The sequence below is a fragment of the Leucoraja erinacea genome, chromosome 1 (genome assembly GCF_028641065.1).
Source record: "Leucoraja erinacea ecotype New England chromosome 1, Leri_hhj_1, whole genome shotgun sequence".
Taxonomy (NCBI): domain Eukaryota; kingdom Metazoa; phylum Chordata; class Chondrichthyes; order Rajiformes; family Rajidae; genus Leucoraja; species Leucoraja erinaceus.
The window spans coordinates 55,463,457-55,486,017 of NC_073377.1; the positions used below are offsets into that span (position 1 = coordinate 55,463,457).

At 45.7% G+C, this 22,561-nt stretch overlaps 1 protein-coding gene across 4 annotated transcripts in view; it reads right to left on the reverse strand.

Moving 5' to 3' along the window:
• Positions 1-22,561, reverse strand: part of adamts6 (ADAM metallopeptidase with thrombospondin type 1 motif, 6) — a 281,109-nt gene that overhangs the window by 236,236 nt on the left and 22,312 nt on the right. For all 4 annotated transcript variants that reach the window (XM_055635078.1, XM_055635071.1, XM_055635051.1 and 1 more), the window contains exon 5: positions 4,546-4,763. In XM_055635078.1, the coding sequence (XP_055491053.1) occupies positions 4,546-4,763 (218 nt within the window). The remainder of the gene's footprint in view (positions 1-4,545; positions 4,764-22,561) is intronic.

Below are 22,561 nucleotides of genomic sequence, written 5' to 3' on the forward strand. Positions count from 1 at the left end.
ATATTATTTGCTTTCCTTGCACTAAATGATTTGTGGGCATAGTGTGCATTTATGAATCCATTTCAGTTAGAAGAATGGCTTTCTTGCGCTCCCATATAGCGATGTATTGTGCAGGCAAATTCTCATTTTCAGCATCAGTTTTCACATTGTTATTTGCTTTAAAAATCATTTTCCATTTTTCTCGGGATGAACCGCAAAAACTGGCAAAAATGCACGCCATCTTCCAATCAAACCAACTCGAGTCAATGCAGTTCATTTGTCTTCGTCTGATTCCAATCTGTCAAAACTGATAACACAGTTTAGATGACCACATATATTAATGATTGCTCCTTCTGCACACTTGGCTTTGGAGCTGTCAATGTTGCAATTGCTCTCTAACTGTAACTGCCTTGTATCTGTACCTTGCATTGAGCAAATTACTCTGGCATACCTCAAGGTCATTTCCATAGATACTGCAGCTCCACAAATACAGTCAGTGGTGAGATTCTGCCTTTAATGTCTTGTCTGAACATGATCATCAATTAAAAGCACAGTCCATAAAAACTCCAGATATTATGACACCCCAGTGCCTTGCTTTTGTGACTCCTACATTCCTGCATCCATTGAGAGCCCTCTTAGCCCAATGCACAGTCAACTGAATGTGTGCAGCTGCCCACATGTCTGCTCTAAAGGAATAGTGCCATTCCCCATTCATGCCACTCTCATCTCCTGCTCATTCAGAGTTTTGTCCAGTTTCTCTACCATGCTCTTGCTTGCCGGTATTCACTCAAGGTTAGCCATCACTAAGCTCAATAATGTTGCCTATGCCTTAACTTTTCCAGTTGTCACCAATGTTGTCAGCTTGCAGCTAAACCCTTTTCCTTTATTTGAAGTCTGTTTTCTATTCTTTGCTAAGGTTTGTTCTTTTCTTTCTCTGTTGCCAATGTGTAATGTTTGAGCAGGCATACAGTTTATATAGATTGTGCCAGGAATGTAATGAATCACTAAGAGACATGGAGAAATGTGAAAACACATGCATCTAGTTTAATGAATTCTAACTACACTAGGCATGTGCACATACATCTCAATATGTCGCACATTTACATTGACTTGGTTTTCCTTCATGCACCACTATTGTACGGTACACAAAAATAGTCCTTTCAACACGTTGAGTAGCTTGGTCCTAATCTATAGCACATGGGGACCTAGACAATATAGAATTCTATAGCGGTAAGCCCTCAAATAAAGAACAATTGTTGGCCCACCTCATTCCACTGATTTAACACGTCTTTCCAGATGCAGAAGAATTTCCTAGCCAAAAGTTTTTTAAATTTAACACAAGTTAAATGTTATCTAACAGGCCTGGATTGACAATATTAAATATAAAGACATAAGGCAAATGGAGAACTAATACTGTTAATTTGAACTTTTAATACTCTACCTTAGCCCCTAAGACACACACAGTATTATCATAGCATTGGTACATTTGCTCTTCCTGATATAATAGTGGCCAGAGGATCTGGGGTGACAGAGGAACTGAAATCCACATTAGGCTGGAAATGGTGTTGGATAGACTGATGGGACTGAAGGCTGATAAATCCCCAGGGCCTGATGGTCTGCATCCCAGGGTACTTAAGGAAGTGGCTCCAGAAATTGTGGATGCATTGGTGATAATTTTACAATGTTCGATAGACTCAGGATTAGTTCCTGTGGATTGGAGGGTAGCTAATGTTATCCCACTTTTTAAGAAAGGTGGGAGAGAGAAAACGGGGAATTATAGACCAGTTAGCCTGACATCGGTGGTGGGGAAGATGCTGGAGTCAATTATAAAAGATGAGATAGCCGCACATTTGGATAGCAGTAACAGGATCGGTCCGAGTCAGCATGGATTTACAAAGGGGAAATCATGCTTGACTAATCTTCTGGAGTTTGTTTAAGATGTAATTCGGAAAATGGACAAGGGAGAGCCAGTGGATGTAGTGTACCTGGACTTTCAGAAAGCATTTGATAAGTTCCCACATAGGAGATTAGTGGCCAAAATTAGGGGCCAAAATTAGGGCACATGGTATTGGGGTAGAGTGCTGACATGAATAGAGAAGTGGTTGGCAGACAGGAAACAAAGAGCAGGGATTAACGGGTCCCTTCCAGAATGGCAGGCAGTGACTGGTGGGGTACCGCAAGGCTCGGTGCTGGGACCGCTGCTATTTACAATATACATCAATGATGATGTTTGGATGAAGGGATTCAAAGTAACATTAGCAAATTTGCAAATGACACATAGCTGGGTGGCAGTGTGAACTGTGAGGAGGATGCTATGTGAATGCAGGGTGTCTTGGACAGGTTGGGGGAGTGGGCAGATGCATGGCAGATGAAGTTTAATGCAGATAAATGTGAGGTTATCCACTTTGGTAGCAAAAACAGGAAGGCAGATTACTATCTAAATGGTGCCAAGTTGGGAAATGGAGATGTACAATGGGATCTGGGGGTCCTTGTACATCAGTCTCTGAAAGTAAGCAAGCAGGTACAGCAGGCAGTGAAGAAAGTGACTGGCATGTTGGCCTTTATTCCAACCATCTGCCTTTTAGGACTTCCCCTCACCTATGTCGATCTATTACCTTCCACACTTCCACCTCTATTACCTTCCACCTCTCCCCTTTTCCAGCTTTCTTCTCCCCCGTACAATCAATGGGAAGAAGGGTCTCGACCCAAAACCTCACCTATCCATGCTCTCCAGAGATGCTGCCTGACATGCTGAGTTACTCCAGTACTTTGTAACAAGAGGAATCGAATATAGGAGCAAAGAAGTCCTTCTGCAGTTGCACAGAGCCCTAGTGAGACCTCACCTGGAGTATTGTGTGCAGTTTTGATCCCCTAATTTGAGGAAGGACATTCTTGCTATTGAGGGAGTGCAAGGTTTACAAGGTTAATAAGGATGGCGGGACTGTCATATGCTGAGAGAATGGAGCAGCTGGGCTTGTACATGGGATCTCATTGAAACATATAAGATTGTTAAGGGCTTGGACACACTAGAGGCAGGAAACATGTTCCCGATGTTGGGGGAGTCCTGAACCAGAGGACACAGTTTAAGAATAAGGAGTAAGCCATTTAGAACGGAGATGAGGAAACACTTTCTCACAGAGAGTTGTGAGTCTGTGGAATTCTCTGCCTCAGAAGGCAGTGGAGGCAGGTTCTCTGGATGCTTTCAAGAGAGAGCTAGATAGGCCTCTTAAAAATAGCGGAGTCAGGGGATATGGGGAGAAGGTAGGAATGGAGTACTGATTGTGGATGATCAGCCATGATCACATTGAATGGTGGTGCTGGCTCGAAGGGCTAAATGGCCTGCTCCTGCACCTATTGTCTATATACACCTTTACATTCTAATGGATAAAAGTCCTAGGAAGCATTCATGCAATTTCCTGATATTGTATGGAGCAAGGTTCTGTAACGAAACCTAAAATTTAAAAGTGAACACTAGAATGAATGGCTATGAGAACTGTAAACTTGGACACTTTTCACAATCTCTTGCATGCTATTTTGGACAATTCTGACTGCAATGTAACTATTCAACCATGGAAGTGCTCATTTGTGAGAAATCATGATTCTTTATGTGGCACAAGTGAAGTAACTCATCATTGAAGGTAGAACAAGGGAACTCTAAGGAAAGACCACAGGATGTATGGATCAAACCAAAAGACTTGTTTTGAAATTCCCAATTCTATCCAAAGACTCAGCAAACTGAAAGCATACAGGAATGTCTCAGATTTTCATGATGTGTTTAAAGTTTATTTTGTTACTTTCCATTCGCACACTACCATCTTTGTCTTCAGTCTACTTCTAATGAAAACAGGTATCGGGATTGACAACAAAAAATTCGAACTAAATGGAGAAAACAACAAGTAAGCATTACCCACTTATCTCCCTCATTGGTCTTGATTTTAATTTGCATTGACTTTTCACCCTGGCTGCGCTGAATAGCCACTGAACACACTTGAAGACATTGTGGGAAGGACCCTGGGGCAGCAAATGCCATTTCAGGCAGCATTGCTTTCCTCGTGTGGCTATGTGTGTTCTTCTGGATTATACATTGTATTTTCCGATATTTCATGCTCTGGGCTTCACACTCCTATATATGTTTTTAATTGTGTGACTTTCCTACCTCTGACAGCAAACATCCCTTTTGTGACAGGCTAGCAATCTTCAATCACCTGAGCTCCTACACCCCCTACTGCAACCACCACTGGTCATTTGCAGCTACCCATTTGTCCCAGGCCAGCCAAGATGCAGATGAGGTCCCCAGCCAAATGACCCATACTTCAATTTAGCTTTTCTCCTAAAATATGTGTCCCTTGGCCATTGTTGGGAAAGTTAACATGTTATAGCATGTTCCACCCGATTAGCATGTATGCTTAGTAGGTTTATTTGAAGTACTATTATTCTATTTTAGTAGTGACATTGTTCCTTTCTTATTAAGTGAACCAATACCTCTTCTAAAACAGTAGAAGAATTTTAGACAAACTTTATTCAAAGCAAAGAAAAAGTTGTAAAGTACAAAGGGATAAAACTTACAATATTCATTACAGACAAGATATAATGTTCGATATCCTTACGACCATGGTATCCCACCATCATTTTGTCTGCCACTACCAGAGTTTCCACATAGCGTTCAAGGCTTACTGATCTCTTTTGTCGATGGGGACTATTTGTAGTTTTGTTATTTGGCAACGAGGTTGGAACAGCTGAGAGATCATTTAACCACCAGGGCTTTCTTCTTCGTGTGTGGTCTTCTGGAAGTGAAGATAATCAACCACGTTAGCTGGGTTAGTGGCTTAGCATCTCATAGTCCAGCTGCTTTTAACTGTGGAGTTTCACTTTCATGAAATGAGGCTGTCACTAATTACAGGCCACAAAAAACTCAGAACATCTTTGGTTCAGATTTTCAGGAAAATAAATGCAGATGAATTTTCTATGTCACTTCCAGATAGTTTACTTGCAGGCTTCAAAGCCTTTACATTGGCCTCTTTGCAATGCTGCCTAAGTAGCATTATAGATTTGAAGTCATGCCTTTTACATGCTGAAATGGCTCCAACTTCTGTCCTGCCTCCAGACAGCCAGTTTACCTCGTATCCTTCTAAATACAGTTTGCCTTCCTTATTAATCAGCAATCATTGTTAACAAGAAACTGAAATGTAAAAACTGATGATAATTCCACCAATATTGTTTTTCATAGTTAGCAATAGTAGGAATATTAGAACACAAGCGCTTTTAGTCTTACAGCAACCTATCCTGAATCAGTCGCTGCACAATATTATTAATTTGCACACAAGGCGGTTCTGCAAACAACGAGCCATGAACTGTGTTGGCTTGGGACAAAAATATTGGTCTTCCACATCCATCCTAATTGGTATGTGGCACCTCGATTTAACACGTGGTGCTCAGTCCAGCCACTATCTCATACTCCTCCCCAACCACAATTCCAGTTGACCTCAAGGCTAACGGCCATGGCCATCCCAGGAAGTGGACTGCAAATGGCTACTGACCTCAGGCATGAGAACCTGTGGCTCTGTCCTTCGATTAGACTGATGACATTTTCATAGCTCACTATTGCCAAAGGTGCTTGAACTGTTCGTTGGATGTCTCCAAACACAAACATTTGCAAAGCGTTCAAATAGATTTGGGTTTTTTTTTTTAATATTTTGAGAAAACAATAAATTCACTTAAATTAGTGTAAGCTACCACAAATTAATTTGAAGAAAATTAAACAAATCACGTTTCCACATTTTCCTTTTTAATTAAGGCCTTGCAATTGGATTTAAATAATGGGGTTGCCCTTGCTACACCAACCATCTGTGACAAAAAGCTGATGACCAGGATATCCCTCAGCTCTGCTATGCTCTTCCAGCGATGGAGCAGGTGATCAGCTGCACCAGCATATTCTTCCCTTTGGACAATAGATGTAAATCAAAAGGAACACTGCAAATGTACAACGTTTCAAAAAAATATTCATGAGTCATGGATTACACCCACATCACCTTATGTGCACTTCCCTCTTCAGTCCTATAAGACATGCAAAAGAGAAAGGGTTTGGTTAACTTAGTCTTTAAATCACTAGGACAGAGCTCAAACCAATACCAGGACCACAGATGCAGAGAAATATCTCCAAATCCCATATTAGCAGCATGGGAAAAAACATGCAAGTATTTATGTATGTAAATAACTGAAGTGGTAACCACAAAACTACTAAACTGCTAAAATAGAATCTATTGGGTGCATGAAAAAATACATTCCATTTGTCTGGACAAGTGCAATGCCAGCAACTCTGAAACAGAACACTATCCCAGAGGTTGGCACAACATCAACCACCCTAAACATTGTTCAGCGCACCACCAGATTACAGTGGCTCAGTGAGCCTACCATTCGTAAAACACACTACAGTTATTCAGTCGGCTGTGCAGACTGCACCTCCCAAGCCCACGTCCTCTACCACCAAAGACAAGGGCAGCAGGTGCTCGGAAACACCGCCAATATCATGTTTCCCTCCGAGTCACACACCATTCTGACTGAAATATGTCACAGGTTCCTCATTTTCACTTCGGAAATTCTTGCCCAACAACATTGCAAGAATACCTTCACCAGAAGGGCTGCAGGGTTCAAGACAGCAGCTCAAGGGATCAGAGATGGGCAATAAGCATTATTACTGATGCCCAAAACCGAAAAATGAGTTTGTAAATAAACCATCCTTCAAGGTCAAGTCTACATTTGATGCCAGAACCACTAATGTTATTGATCGTTAAATGCTTCATCAGTTCAGGGATATCAATTCCAGTCCATGTGCAACTTATTCCTAACCAGCAGAACCACAAATGGCAATAAATATTTACTTCCCTGGGAGCTGCCCACGAGTGCCCAGATCACTGGGACCACTAAGGGGCGCCGCATTGATGGCAGCCTCTGCCTACAGTCTGTCTGTTTCTCTGTCTTTTTTTTTATTTTTAGTCAGTTTTAAAAGTTTGTTTTGGAGATTTCTTTAGCTTTTCTATGTGGGGGATGGGGGTAGGGTAAGGGGGAAACCATTTCCCAGTCACTTCCTGGCGAGGATGCGACTATTCTCCGAGTCGCCCCCCCCCCCTCGCGGCCTACCACCTGGATTGGAGCGGCCTTTCCTGCCGGGGACCGAACCAGAGCTTCAGCAGTGGCGGCGCAGTGCTGGATACATCAAGGAGCGGGTGATTTCTTACCTGGATTGCCGTTGAAGCTCCGGAGTGTTGGGCCTGCTGCTTCAACATCAAAGCTGTGGTTCGTAGAGCTTCCAGCGCGGGCGGCACTGACTTCAACATCGCGGAGTCCTGGGGCCCTTTGCCGAGGGCCGCCAGCGTTGAATCTCCGCCCAGCGCGGCCTGTGGACTCCGGGAGCCGCGGACTCTGGTAGGAGGTGGCCGATTCGGATGTCCAAGCCACTGAGGATGTCCTCCAGTCCCGACGTCGGACTTCCATCACCCCAGCGAGCGGGCCTGAACAACGGGCCGCCCGTAGCGACAACAGCGGAGGGTTCGGGAGCCCCCCGACCACGGGAGGACAACAGAGGAGGATGACTGAATTTTGCAGCCTTCCCTCACAGTGGGAAACTTTGATCCCGCTGTGTGGGGGTGTCTGTGTTAAAGACTATCGTGTTCTGTGGTCTTTATTATTCGTATGGCTGTATCAATTGATACATGTGACAAATAAATGTATCTTGTATCTTGATTACCACTACAATGAACGCAAAATCAATGGAGCCCTGAATCAGTGCCGGTTATTCTGACACACAGTTCTGATAAGGCTTCAGGAACTTTGATTGTGCACTATGATAGTAACATTTACAATGAGTGCTCAGCACAGAAGCCCAAAGGAAGGAAGGCTGGTTGTGCAGTACTTAAATAACTTGACTAGCAACCCAGAAGCCTAGAATAACAAAGCAGAAAGTTCAAATTCCACGATTGTAGCTGTGGAATTTAAATTCAACACAACTAGTTATTTTTGCCAGATAAATCCAGCTGGTTCACTAATGCCCTTCAGGGGAGGCAATATTGTCCAGTTTGGACTATATGAGACTCCTAACAAACAACAATATCAATGCTCTGACAGAAATTAGTGTGCACATTATGAACATTTAAAAAAAAAATTAAATAACTAAGAAATTCTGAAGTAGGATTTGGAGGGCACATTGTTATTGGCTATTGAAAAAGTTTACATAGCGCACTTCATCTTGACGGACTACTCTATTCGCTTATTCCACCTTCCCTCCACCATCTACTGACACTTTAAGCATATGGCAAGAAACAAAATGCTGGAGGAACCAGGCGGGCTGGTCTGTGGAGGGAAATTAACAGCCAATATTTCCAGTCGGGACCCTTGTTCAGACTGATGGAGTAGAGGGGAGAAAGCTGGTAAAGGGAGACAAGATGGAGGGGTGGGGCAAAAACTGGCAAATAAGAGATGGATTCTGGTGAGGAGGATTGTGATTTGACAGATTAGTGGAGGGAGTAACAAATACTGGAGGTGACAGAGCCAAAAGGGTGCCAGATGAGAGAGGGCGAGGAGTGAATGTAAATCCACAAATGGGGATAGTAGTGGAAGGAATGGGTGTGAACATGGGATGAAGGGAAAAGGGGGTAAACTGGAAGACAGGGGCAGCAGGAGAAAGGTGTGCGCATGATGGGGGGGGGGGGGGGGGGGGGGAGGAGGAAGAGACCAGAGTAAATGAGAAGGGACTGGGTGACAGCATTGATTTACCAAAAATTAAAGAACTCAATGCTATTGGGTTGTAGGTTACCCAATCGGAATCTGAGGTGCAGTTCTTCCTCCAGTTTGCAAGTGGCCTGGCTGAGGATATAGAAGGCCGGTATAGTAATGGAAGGATGGTGGGGGGGGGGGGGGGGGGGGGGGGGGTTAAAATGAATAATTGGAAACTCCCGCAGGCCTTGGGTAAAATGGTCAGCTAGTCTAGGTCTGTCCATTTCCCTCCATTGATTGCCCGCTGAATTCCTCCATCACTTTAGCATTTTTACAATATCTTCAGCCTTTAGTGTCTCCACTTTACAATATACAATTGGGTACTGGAACATGAAGGCATCATTCACACTCGTTAATCATCCCCTCACCGTATTTGTGCATTGACAAGAAATGCCACTTAATTTAACTCCAGGAACAAGGTCTCCACATACAATGTTTTCAGTACGATAACAGGAATGCTATTATAATTGTAATGGTAGTTGCACAGTTTCTGTTTATTTAACTGCAGCTTATGTGTTTATGGATTACTTCCAAAGTGTTTCCTGTTAGTGATGGTGTCTGGAATCCAGAATGAGCCTTCTGTTTCTTCCTGATCCCTCTTCACAGGCAGGATGAGTGAGGTGGTTGGCTACAGTGTTGAAATCAAGGGAGTGTGCAGGAATTTAGATTTACTTGCTTTTGGAAGGGCATTTAAACAAACATATATGCCATAAACATAAACACACTTAATGATCTCCAGGACTATTGGGGGAGCCTGGCACCCAGTTGGCCACCCGTCACACATGCCCCTGGTTGAAATAGGAACCCCCCCCCCCCCCCCTCCCGGGACACGGCTAAATGTTACCTCACGGCAGCTGTCCTTTGATATACTCACTGTGGTTTGTGGGAGTGAAATTTAACACTGGGGATAGCACAAACCAAGCAATAGTGAATCAGCAGCCTGGTTTACTCCCCGACCAATGTTCCTATTCAATGCATAATGAGGAAGAACACATAGCTGTAAAATAGAGAGCTGAATTAGTACCATCTGTTTTCTGCTACCCTGATGTCATGGTAGGGAGATTTAAGCCTCTCCAGTCTAGCACCTAAGTCCCCTTAGGCAAAAGCCTAAACATCAATGACAGAAGTGCAGATTTCCCAACAGAAAGTGGGAGATCATTGGTAGAGGATTCAGAAAATGTTTGACAAACTCGTCTTATCTTATTTGACCTAGCACAATCATTGAACTTATTTCTGCACTGTGTGACAGTTTACCCTTTTTCTTCATCACCCAGTTGTTAGCCTTGTTTCAAGGGTCTATGTGGCCCCCTCCAGCAGCAATTCCTCAGCAGCAGTCTCCCCTCCCTCCCGCTGAGCTCAGAGACTTTAGATAAATAAACTTACTACACTTTGCAGACATGAAGGCTGTCTTTTAAACAGCTACGTGTCTTTAAATCGGGCAATAGTAAAATGTTCTCCTGTCCTTACAACAGAAAAAAATATTCAATATTTTCTATTTGGGTCCATGCAAAAAAACATGTAGATGTGATGGTTCCCAGGAATATAATGGGTTAAACATATACAGCATCTTAGAATTGGAAAGGCTTCTTATGGGAATTTACAGTGCAAACAGTTAGAAGGAGGTGTAAACCACTTATTTCGTTATTGGCATTCCACTTGCATCAATTTTGCATTTAATATGAATATGAGAGGTTTTTATATTTCAAACAGAGATCTGAACCAGATGATCAATATTGTGGCTTAGAAACAAGGCAGTGAGGACTTCCATCACTGTTCTGCACAAATCAATCAATTAACCTTACCCTTTGACTATAGAAACAAGATGAAAATAATGCCACATATTCAACCATATATGGTTCAATGAAATGAAGATATATATGTAAAAAATATATATGGAAACAGGCCCTTCGGCCCACCAAGTCGACACCGACCGCAATCTATCATACACCAGTTGTATCCTACACGCCAGGGACAATTTACAGAAGCCAATTAACATACAAAACTGCACTTCTTGCACATGTGGGAGAAACCGGAATTTCCACAGAAAACCATGTGGTCATAAGGAGAATGTACAAATACTGTACAGACAGCACCCGTAGTCAGGATCAAATCTGGGTCCGTGGTGCTGCAAGGCAGCAACTTTACCGCTGCGCCACCGTGCCACCCCATTAATTTTTTTTCTGTAATATTTATTATGGTGACACATGATTCTGATTACTACCTTTAGTTGGATAACACACATCGCGTCATTCTATTTTATTGCTGTTTTTCAACCTCTTCAGTCTGAAGGTCTTGACCCGAAACATCACCTATTCTTTCTCTCCAGAAGTGCTGCCTGTCCTGCTGAGTTATTCCAGCTTTTAGTATCTATCTTCAGTTTAAACCACCATCTGCAGTTCCTTCTTACACTCTTTATTAAGCGAAACAGGTCCTATCCTCATTAAATTATTCACATCAACCAAGTCTTTTCTTCATCTCCGTTGCTGCAGAGAATACAATTCCAGTTATCAAATCTTTCTTCAAAGTGAAACAAAAATTCCAGCTTTGCCAATATGTTCATAAATCACCTCTGGATCATCTCCAGAGCAATTGCACCTTTTCTACAGTGCGTCATAGTCTTACAGCATGGAAACAGGCCCTTCATCCCAACTTGTTCATGCAGATCAACATGCCCCATCTAAACTAGTCCCATTTATCCGCATTTGGCCCATATCCCTTTAAACCTTGAGTGTGTAAGGGTGTGTGTTACGTTGTGTGTGAGAGTGTGGGTCAGTGAAGCGGCGGCAACACCCGGCGTGAGCGGAGACAAGGCGATGTCCGGGGAGCCTTTCCCTCTCTCCCCCCTCTCCCCAGGAATGCGGGCCGGCCCAGGTGCTCTGTGTCCAGCTGGGGTCTGGGGGAGGTGAGGGTCAGTGACCCGGGGGTCCGGGGGAGGTGAGGGTCACTGACCCGGGGGTCGGGCATCAGAGCGGAGCCTTAGCCGGAGATTCATCCCCGCGGCTCCGGAGGCGGTACCGACGCCCCCACTCACCCGGTCGGCTCCCAGCTCCGGGCCGGATTTAAAGCTCCATGTGGTGTGGACAGAGCGGCCACCGGACACAGAGCCGCTGGAGGTGAGGGTGGGAGGTGTGAGCGGTGCCTCGGGTGGGAGGGACCGTGCTGGGACCACCGCCGTGTCTCACCTATCACACCATCTGCACGGGAATATGAATGCGGGTGTGGCAGCATATATAGAGCGGTGGACAAAAATGCTGGAGAAATGCTTGAGTCTGAAGAAGGGTCAAACTCAGGCATAGATGCTGCCTCATCCGCTGAGTTTCTCCAGCATTTTTGTCTACATTGCCATTTTAAATAGTGTGCGATGGGCTTAAGCCAATTAAATTGCTCGTTCTTTACGGGGAACCCGCCAATGAAAAAACGATTCTCATTGGTGAGTGTGGAGCAGTGTGACTTTACTTATTTATTCATATATTTTTTGAAATATTTTTTTTAAGCGTGAGAATTTCTGTCATCAGCGTGAGAGCGGGAGAATTTCCTCAAATGCGTTAGTCTCACGCTCAATGCGTGAGAGTTGGCAGCCTTGCACTCTATCCACCTGAAGATAGACACAAAAAGCTGGAGTAACTCAGCGGGACAGGCAACATCTCTGGAGAGAAGGAATGGGTGACGTTTCGGATCAAGACCCTTCTTCAGACTATCCATCTGCTCAGATTAAAACTTTTAAACTGTTGCATCTTGGTCTTTTTTCGACAAAGTTTCAATCATAATTATTTTAAATTTATGCCACTTAAAAGGAACAGCTAAAAAGTTAAAAACACCTGTAATTGTTATCATTGGTGCCTTTTACGTAATAAACAAGCCACGTTGCTATGACTGGTAGGATCATTTTAATGTTCATGGTTTTCTTAACAGGAACAGTAGAGGTCAATTCATATCTCATTGCTTATTCTAACATTCAATTAGATTATTCCTGAATTAACTGTGATTGATAAATGTTTGCAAATGCAGGGCACTATCAATCACACTGACAAATATTAGTCATATTATCATCCATTGCTTTTATTGTGGGAGTACTTGATTTATGCTTTGCATGCAGAAGCGTTTCCTAGTTTCTATCATAGACTCATAGAACTTGGAAACAGGCCCTTCGGCCCCAGTTTCCCACACTGACCAGCATGCCCCATCTACACTAGTCCGTCCTACCTGCCTACACTTGGCCCATAACCCTCCAACCCTTTTCTATCCACATACCTGTGTCAGGGGGCGGAAATTGCTATCAAAACATGCGGGGGGGACACAATTTCAGGGTGGCCGCACACGCACACGCACACACGCGAGGCTTCGGCCCTGGGCCCTGTGGACGGTAACATTGGGAGCTGACCTGGTTGGTGTCTTAATCTCTTCCTTGTACGGAGACGCGCCCTTTCCCTTGTCGTGTCTCTATTTGCTGGGGCCTAACATCGTGGAGCCTCGGAGGCCTTACCATCGCGGAGCTGGCTGGCGCGGCGGCGGCTACCTGACTGCGGAGCTTCGGAGGCTTCGGCCATAGGCCCTGTGGATGGTAAAATCGGGAGCTCAAAGGTCCCTGGTGGAAGACCGATTTCCGAGCTCCCGTAACGGCAACTTCGCCCCCCCCCCCGATTCGCGGGGTTTTAATCGGCCCGTCGCAGGGCCTTACATCGCCCGGTACGGCTTAATCGGCCGCGGGACATACCAACGCCCGCCGGGGGGCTTTAACATCAGGAGCCTCAATCGCCTCGATGCGGGAGAAGAATAAAGAACAGGGAAGAGATAAGACTTGCCTTCCATCACAGTGAGGAGGTGTTTGGAGATTCACTGCGATGGATGTTTGTGTGAAACTACTAATTGTGTGTTATGTTTATTTTATTGTTATGACAGCAGGGAACAAAATTTTGTTCAAATCTCTGTCTGTTTGAATGACAATAAAGGCAATTTGTATTTGTATTAGTAGAAATTCTCTGTGAATACCTTCAGTAATACTTGTAGGTCAAAACACAATTAGTGTCATATCACGTCAATACAATGTTAATAGATACTAGACCAAGTGTCTATGCGTGCTGAAGGGGGGGGGGGGGGGGGGGGGCTGCGGCTTCACATGCACACTAACCACCCTCCACACACACGGGGGAGGGGGGGTAGAGGGGGGGGGGTGAAGGGGGAGATGGGGTGGGGAGAGGGGAGACCGCTGGGTCCCGTTCCCTCAACGTGCGGCCAATGTGCCAAAAATCTTTTTGACGACACTATCTACCCGTGATGCCACTTTCAAGGAACTATGTACCTGCATTCCTAGATCTCTCTGCTCTACAACACTCCCTTGAGCACTACCATTCACCGTGTCTGTCCAGCCCTTGTTAGATTTTCCAAAATAGAATACCTCTCATTTCCCCATGTTATATTTCATCAACCATTCCCCAGCCCACCTGTCCAATCGATCAAGATCTTGCTGCAAGTTTTGACAACCTTGGCACACGGGCTGGTGCTGAAATTAAGATCCCTTCTTCTGGACACTTATGGAGAATGATTCTCTTTATCTATCCATGAGTTGTTTTCAAAATATGTACAAATTTTATTCCAGAGCATATAAATATGCTTTTCGTCAATTAGCCTCATAGCTCAACTATTGTAGCCCTGATAAGATTGTCCATTGTTGGACGAATTACAGATAACGATGACAGAATATAGGAGGGATATCGATCATCTGATTGAATGGTGCCAGAAAGCAGCCTTGCTCTCAATGTCCGCAAAACCAAGTGGTAGATTGTTGACTTTAGAGGAGGAAGGCTGAGGATCCACAAACCTGTCTTCCTTGACGGGACAGTGGTGGAGAGAGTCACAAACTTCAAATTCCTGGGCGTGCAAATCTCTGAAGACCTGAAGGACTTCTTCAGACTGATTGTGGGGGGGGGGGGGGGGGGGGGGGGGGGATGCTGAAAGAGATGAGAGGCAGGACAAAGTCAGGCAAGTATTATTGGATACAAATGAGAGCGGGCAGTGGTTGATATGCAGATCGTTGGACAAAGGCCAGAGATGAAGAGGCAGAGAGCATGAGACGAAAGGATTGAAGAGTTGCAAATTGTGTGGCTAGAGTATGGAATGTAGGTGGAAGGGGAGGGGGAAAAATAGATGCAGGTCCAGGTTGTGCCCAGGGGAGATTGGGGGTGTGGGAAGTATGTGGGGGAAGGAGTTGGACTTTAAATTACCCAAAATTAATTTACCTGAAGAAGAGTCGCAACCCAAAATGTCACCTTGCCACATTCTCCAGATATGCTGCCTGACCATTGAATAACTCCAGCACTTTGTGTCTTTTTTGTAAACTAGCATCTGCAAATCTTTCTTTCTTCTATGAACTCCAACCAAACTTCACGCTATAACTGTCTCTGTTGCACAAGGACTTTGAGCTTTGTCTTGTACTAGATTGGGTTTTTTATTTAGTGAACTTTTTTTGTGTGTTTATTATATTATCTATTGAGTACTGTGTTTACAAATCTTTTGAACGGCAAGTATGAATTTAATTTGTGGGAAGGAACCGCAGATGCAGGTTTACACCAAATAACAGACCCAAAATGCTCGAGTAACTCAGCAGGACAGACAGGCAGCAATCCTTTCCTGGAGAGAAGGAATGGGTGATGTTTCGGGTTTTGACCCTTCTTCATTAATGTGTTTCGGTACATACAACAATTAAACATTCTGGACTCTTGACTACCTGCATTCCTTCCAAGGGAAATAGCTCCTTCCACTATTTGCCGAATCTTAAACTATGCAGTGTTCAAGTACTGAATTTGTACACACCAGGGCATCGGAAATGTCCTCGCTCTTCAGGGAACGTGGGTTCCCCTCCTCCACCACAGATGAGGCTCGCACCAGGGTCTCTTCCATAACCCGCAACACTGCTCTCTCTCCCCATCCCCGCACTCGCAACAAGGGCAGAGTCCCCCTAGTCCTCACCTTTCACCCCACCAGCCGGCAAATACAACAAATCATCCTCCACCATTTTCGCCACCTCCAACGTGACCCCACCACTCACCACATCTTCCCATCTCCCCCCATGTCGGCCTTCCGCAAATACCGCTCCCCCCGCAACTCCCTTGTCAATTCTTCCCTTCCCTCCCGTACCACCCTCTCCCCGGGCACTTTCCATTGCAACCGCAAGAAATGCAACACCTGTCCCTTTACCTCCCCCCTCGACTCCATTCAAGGACCCAAGCAGTCGTTCCAGGTGCGACAAAGGTTCACCTGTATCTCCTCCAACCTCATCTACTGCATCCGCTGCTCTAGATACCAGCTGATTTACATCGGTGAGACTATGCGGAGGTTGGGCGATCGTTTTGCCGAACACCTCAGCTCAGTCCGCAAGAACCTACCTGAACTCCCGGTGGCTCAGCACTTCAACTCCCCCTCCCATTCCCAATCCGACCTCTCTGTCCTGGGTCTCCTCCACTGCCAGAGTGAGCAACACCGGAAATTGGAGGAACAGCACCTCATATTCCGCCTGGGTAGCCTGCGTCCGGAGGGCATGAACATTGAATTCTCCCAATTTTGCTAGCCCTTGCTGTCTCCTCCCCTTCCTTAACCCTCGAGCTGTCTTCTCCCATCCCCCCACTATCTCCCCCCACCCCCTATCAGTCTGAAGAAGGGTTTTGGCCCGAAACGTCACCTATTTCCTTCGCTCCATAGATGCTGCTGCACCCGCTGAGTTTCTCCAGCATTTTTGTGTACCTTCTGAATTTGTACAACTCACTCACAAAATTATTTTCCTTTACATTCTGGCCCTCTGATTAATTATTAGTCTTTCAAATAATTTTATATCTAGTTACACCAATTAGCAATCCATGCTTATGACCCATCAATCCCTTTGAACCCCATTGGTACAACGTTTTCTTGTCAAACAGCACAAAATCATTCTTTAAAAAAAGTATGCCTATCTGTTCTTTCTCATCCAAATTGGATGATGTGAGAATTACATGAAAATCGAATTTTTCTCATGACCAATCCAGTATTTCAGATTTATTTAATGACATCATTTTAAATTTCCTCAACTGTTGTCATGAAATTTGAACGTACTTTTGGATCATTAGACTAAGATCTTGATTAAAGTAAAAGGACCCATCAAAGAATTGTAGAATAAAAAGAACATCCACCCAATCAGACCTGTGGCAGTTCTTTTGAAAACCAGCACAGTTTTTCTCCCAATGCTGATGTTTTTCCAACACTCAGAAAACTTTTCCTCATCAAATATTTGTCCAATTACATTTTGAAAACTACATCAGAATCTATCTCCACTATCTTAACAAACAATGCTCCTAACTCCTAACCACAAGTCATATTACAAAGTTTTCCTTCATATCAACACTGGTTTTGGTTTCAATGAAGTTTAACATGTGGTGATGGGAAAGATTGGCAGTTTTCCATGTATTTAGCACTAACAAGTATGATAAATGTCTTACGCTATGGACCAATAATCCTTGGAGAGATTAAAACTAAACATTTTAAAAGAACTGCATGCCAAGATCACAGAGTCATAGATCACAGTAACAAGCCTAGCACATCATAGCACATTTGTCAATGCCGACAATCAATGAGGAATCAAACACTCACCTATACCAATCCCATGTATCAGTTCTTACTGCGAGCTTTCTATGCCTTGGCAATTCAAGTCCTGACAATAATTTTTTAATTTTATTTAATTATAATTTAACCTATTACCTCCTCAGGCACTAAACTCCAGATAGCAACAACAACAAAAAGTAGTAAACACTGCCCAGTCCATCATCGACTCTGACCTTCCTTCCATCGAGGGGATTTATCACAGTCGGTGCCTCAAAAAGGCTGGCAGTATCATCAAAGACCCACACCATCCTGGCCACACATTCATCTCCCTTCAGGTAGAAGGTGCAGGAGCCTGAAGACTGCAACAACCAGGTTCAGGAATAGCTACTTCCCCACAGCCATCAGGCTATTAAACCTGGCTCGGACAAAACTCTGATTATTAATAACCCATTATCTGTTATTTGCACTATCAGTTTATTTATTCATGTGTGTATATATTTATATTATGGTATATGGACACACTTATCTGTTTTGTTGTAAATGCCTACTATGTTCTATGTGCTGAAGCAAAGCAAGAATTTCATTGTCCTATCAGGGACACATGACAATAAACTCACTTGAACTTGAACCTAGTGCTATAGGTACATAGTTCCCTGAAAGTGGAGACACATATCGATGGTCATCAGTCAGGGCATTCAGTACAGGGGGTCTCAAACTGAAACCTCACCCATTCCTTCTCTCTAGAGATGCTGCCTGTCCCGCTGAGTTACTCCACCTTTTTGTGTCTATTTTCGGTTTAAACCAGCATCTGCAGTTCCTTCCTACACATTCAGTACAGGAGTTGGGATGTCATGTAACAACTGTATAAGTCTTTGGTGTGATCACATTTGGAGCATTGTATGCAGTTCTGGTTGCCCAGCCATTAAGTTGGAAAGGTTGCAGAAAAGAATCACAAGGATATTCCTGTGACTAGGTAGCTGTAGATAAGGAGGCACTTGTCAGGAGACACTTCAAATTAAACTGATTATCCAGATGAAGAAGGGTTTCGACCTGAAATGTTGCCTATTTCCTTCGCTCCATGGATGCTGCCTCACCCGCTGAGTTTCTCGAGCATTTTTGTCTACAATCCAAATACTATTGACCAATGGTCAATGGTACGGTTAACTGTTAAAAGAAAATCGGACTCTGCTATAAATGTGCTGAGCTTTTAGAAATCCCATGAAATATCAGGCATTAGGAATAGGAATACTTTATTGTCACATGTGACTAGGCACAGTGGAATTCTTTGTTTTGATACACGATGTATACAAATAGTAGCCAACTACGGCGCTGACAAAGTTCCAAAGCACGCCGACACCCCTTTTGTCGTCGTCGTTCCCCCCCTCCCCCGCCTCCCAACAGTTCCCCCATGCCTGGTCCTCCATTCTTCTTCCCCTCCTCCCTCACGGCAGTCACCCTACACCATGGAATCTCTAAAGACTGGTCGTGTTTGACAAATTCATGGTCATCATAATGAGCTAACAAAGGGAACACTTAAGGAATCAAGGAATATGGGGGGGAAAGCAGGAACAGGGTACTGATTTTAGATGATAAGCGAAGATCATATTGAATGGCGGTGGGCTGGCTCGAAGGGCTGAATGGCCTAATCCTGCACCTACTTTTCTAAGTATTCTATGTATGTGGATTTTCAGAAGGTACATCAAATGTGGTTTTATAGAAAGTTATCTACAAGTGCAGTATGACAGAAATTGCAATGGTATGGATGGAAAGTTGGTTAATAGCCAGGAAAAGAGTGTTAGTAAGTGTTGGTGGTATTGGGGGAGTCGGGTGTTAAGTGGTATGCCGATGGCTCAGTGCAAGGTCTGGTCAGTGTTAACATTTTAAAAAGTGGTATCAACATTTACTGTTGACACAAAGGGTGATAAACAAGGCTGCTTGGAATGTTGGCAGAATGAGTTTATAAATGGCAAATCCAATTAGATGCCAAAACGTATTAGGTGATCGCTTCGACTGAAAAACAATAACAAGTTTAATACTTTGTGCAAAGATGTTGAGGGCAGAGAGATCAGCTGACAAAGCATATTTTCATCCCCAGTTGATGGTACCAAATGCACTGTAAAATGACATCAGTACATTGCATTCTGCCTCCACAACTTATTCTACAGGGTTAAATTCAGAGGCAGAATACAATCTGCTGACATGACTACACAGCTCATTTAGTGCTACCAACCAGGTATGAATATATTGGCAGTGATTCAATCCAGCACCAGCTCCAAATGGAAGTGCAGCCTTTCAGTACGATTGAAGCTTCCATTCATGCAGTGCCTAATGCAGAAACCCGAGGCTCACCAAGTACCACATGTGTCACTACACCATCACTGGATTCCATGTACTGAGAAGAGCACAGCCCAGGAATCCCTACGTTATATCGGGGAATGGTGAAACCACCTTTCTGTCCTTTACCAGGCTGGACCTAGGTGAGGAAGGGAGATACAGGTGCACAACCTTTTATCCGAAGATCCAAATAACGAAAACCTCCGAATAGCGGACATTTTTTCAGTCCTTGAAGAAAGGTCCTTGAAAATGTTCACCGAGGGTGGCCCGCAGAGGTGACAGCGGAACCTCCGGTCAGTCCTCGAAGAAAGGGGAACTAAATCCCCATTCATAAAAGAGACGGTGAGGGTATATTGCTCGGCAGGGTTAATAATTGACAATATGCTGCTGTCTGCCCGCTGAGTTAAAAAGTTCCCACGGTAGACTCACGATACACAGTGTATCGTGAGTCTTGCGTGGGAACTTTTTAACTCAGCTGGCAGGCAGCAGCAGATTGTCGCTCCCTTCAGTTTCACCCCACCTACACCCCTCTGCTTCCCGGCCATGTGTGTGACCCCTTCCCTCCCTTCTCCAGCTCCCCGCCCATTGCACCGGCGTGGGAGCTTTGCACTGTCTCCACGTCGGCGATGCCAGCATAAAGTGCCAGTCACCGGAGACGTCAGGACCAACGGGACACCGACCCCCAGGCCCACTGCAAGCACGGAGATCCCAGAGACCCACAGCCAGCAGCAGCCCAGCCCCGTTCCAACTCCAGAGGAAAACTGCAAACTAGCGGGAGACATCAGGACCACCAGAAGCCGCTCCCCAATGGGCCGCTACGGCGACAAGTGGCAGTTCGCCCACAGCCCGAGCTGCGCCCCCTCATCGGGACACCGACCCCCAGGCCCACTGCAAGCACGGAGATCCCAGATCAGCAACTCCAGCCCAGCCCCGCTCCAACTCCAGAGGAACACGCTCCCCGTAGGGGCAGAAGCTGATGGTGTGCAAGGTACGTCTTGTTCTTGGGGTCGCGCAGCTCGGGCTGTGGGCGAACTGCCACTTGTCGCCATAGCGGCCCATCGGGGAGCGGATTCCTCTGGAGTTGGAGGGGGAGGGGGGTATTGTGCTGTTTGATCGCCCCCTGCTATCCCAGGGACAGGGAGACAGGACGTTCACCGAGGGCGGCCCGCAGAGGTGACAGCGGAACCTCCGGTCGGTCCTCGACGAAAGGGGAACTAAATCCCCTTCATAAAAGAGAAGTGGAGGGTATATTGCCCGGGAGAGTAGGAATCCCAAGACAAAGTTGAGTGAGCGTTCACCGAGGGTGGCCCGCAGAGGTGACAGCGGAACCTCCGGTCGGTCCTGGAAGAAAGGGGAACTAAATCCCCTTCATAAAAGAGAAGTGGAGGGTACATTGCCCGGGAGGGTATATCGCTTACCTGGAAGAAACGGACATTTTTTCCAGGATGTCGTCTGCACACCAAAGCTCACGTTTGGTGCCAAACGCACGTCGCCTCTGCTGCACACGGATATGCCTCCCCAGCCTGCCTGAATGACTACCGTCCGGTGGCCCTTACCTCGGTAGTCATGAAATGCTTTGAGAGGCTGGTGAAGAATCACATCTGCGCCTTCCTCCCTCGGAACATGGACCCGTTGCAGTTTGCATACCGTCCGAACAGGTCCACGGACGATGCGGTCTCCCAGGTCTTGCACACCGCTCTCTCCCATCTGGACAGCCAGAAGGGGGGCTACGTGAGGATGCTGTTCATAGACTACAGTTCAGCCTTCAACACGATAGTCCCCACCAGACTGGCCGGGAAGCTACTGGAATTGGGGCTCAACACCTCCCTGTGTGCCTGGGTCCTGGACTTTCTCACCGCCAGGCCTCAGGTAGTCAAGATGGGAGGGAATACATCGAAGTCCCTCACCCTGAGCACAGGATCGCCCCAGGGTTGCGTCCTCAGCCCCCTATTGTACTCCCTGTACACACATGACTGTGTGGATAGGTTCAGCTCCAATTCAATAATTAAGTTTGCTGATGACACTGTGGTGGTGGGCCTGATCTCAGACAATGATGAGAGGGCCTACCGGGAGGAGGTGGCTGATCTAGCATTCTGGTGCCAGGAGAACAGCCTCCTCTTGAACATCAAAAAAACAAAGGAGCTGATCATGGACTTTAGGAGGGCACATCATCCGAGGACGTACACTCCATTGAGTATAAATGGGGATCCTGTGGATAGGGTGAACTGTTTTAAATATCTGGGAGTCCACATCTCTGAGGATATGACATGGTCATCACACGCCTCAGCACTGGTGAGTAAGAGTCAGAGAGTCAGAGTCAATTTAATTGTCATTTGGACCCCTGGAGGTCCAAACGAAATGCCGTTTCTGCAGCCATACATTACATACAAATAGACCCCAGACACAACAATAATTACATTTAACATAAACATCCATCACATAGCTGTGATGGAAGGCCAAATAAACTTCTCTCTCCACTGCACTCTCCCCCCCCCCCCCCCGATGTCAGAGTCAAAGTCATAGCCCCCGGCTGGCGATGGCGATTGTCCCGCGGCCATTGAAGCCACGCCGGGTGGTGCGAGGTCGCACACCGGGTCTTGATGTTGGAGCCCCCGGTGTGCGCTCGCAGAGTCCACGGCCATTCCAGCCGCGCGGGGCAGTGGTGTAGGCCCCGCTCCAGGAGCTCTTCAACCCCGCAACTCGGGCGGGAGAAGTCGCCGTTGCAGGAGCCCTGAGAAGCGGTCTCCTTCCAGGGAGCCGTGGGCTCCCGGCGCCGCCGTCCACAGACCTGTAGAGAGCCTCCGACTCTCCGGTAGCAGCAGCAGCAGCAGCAGCAGCAGCAGCAGCAGCAGCAGCAGCGTTCCTCCACCGCTCCGGACTCGGCCAGCTCCGCGACGGCAACGGTGAGTCG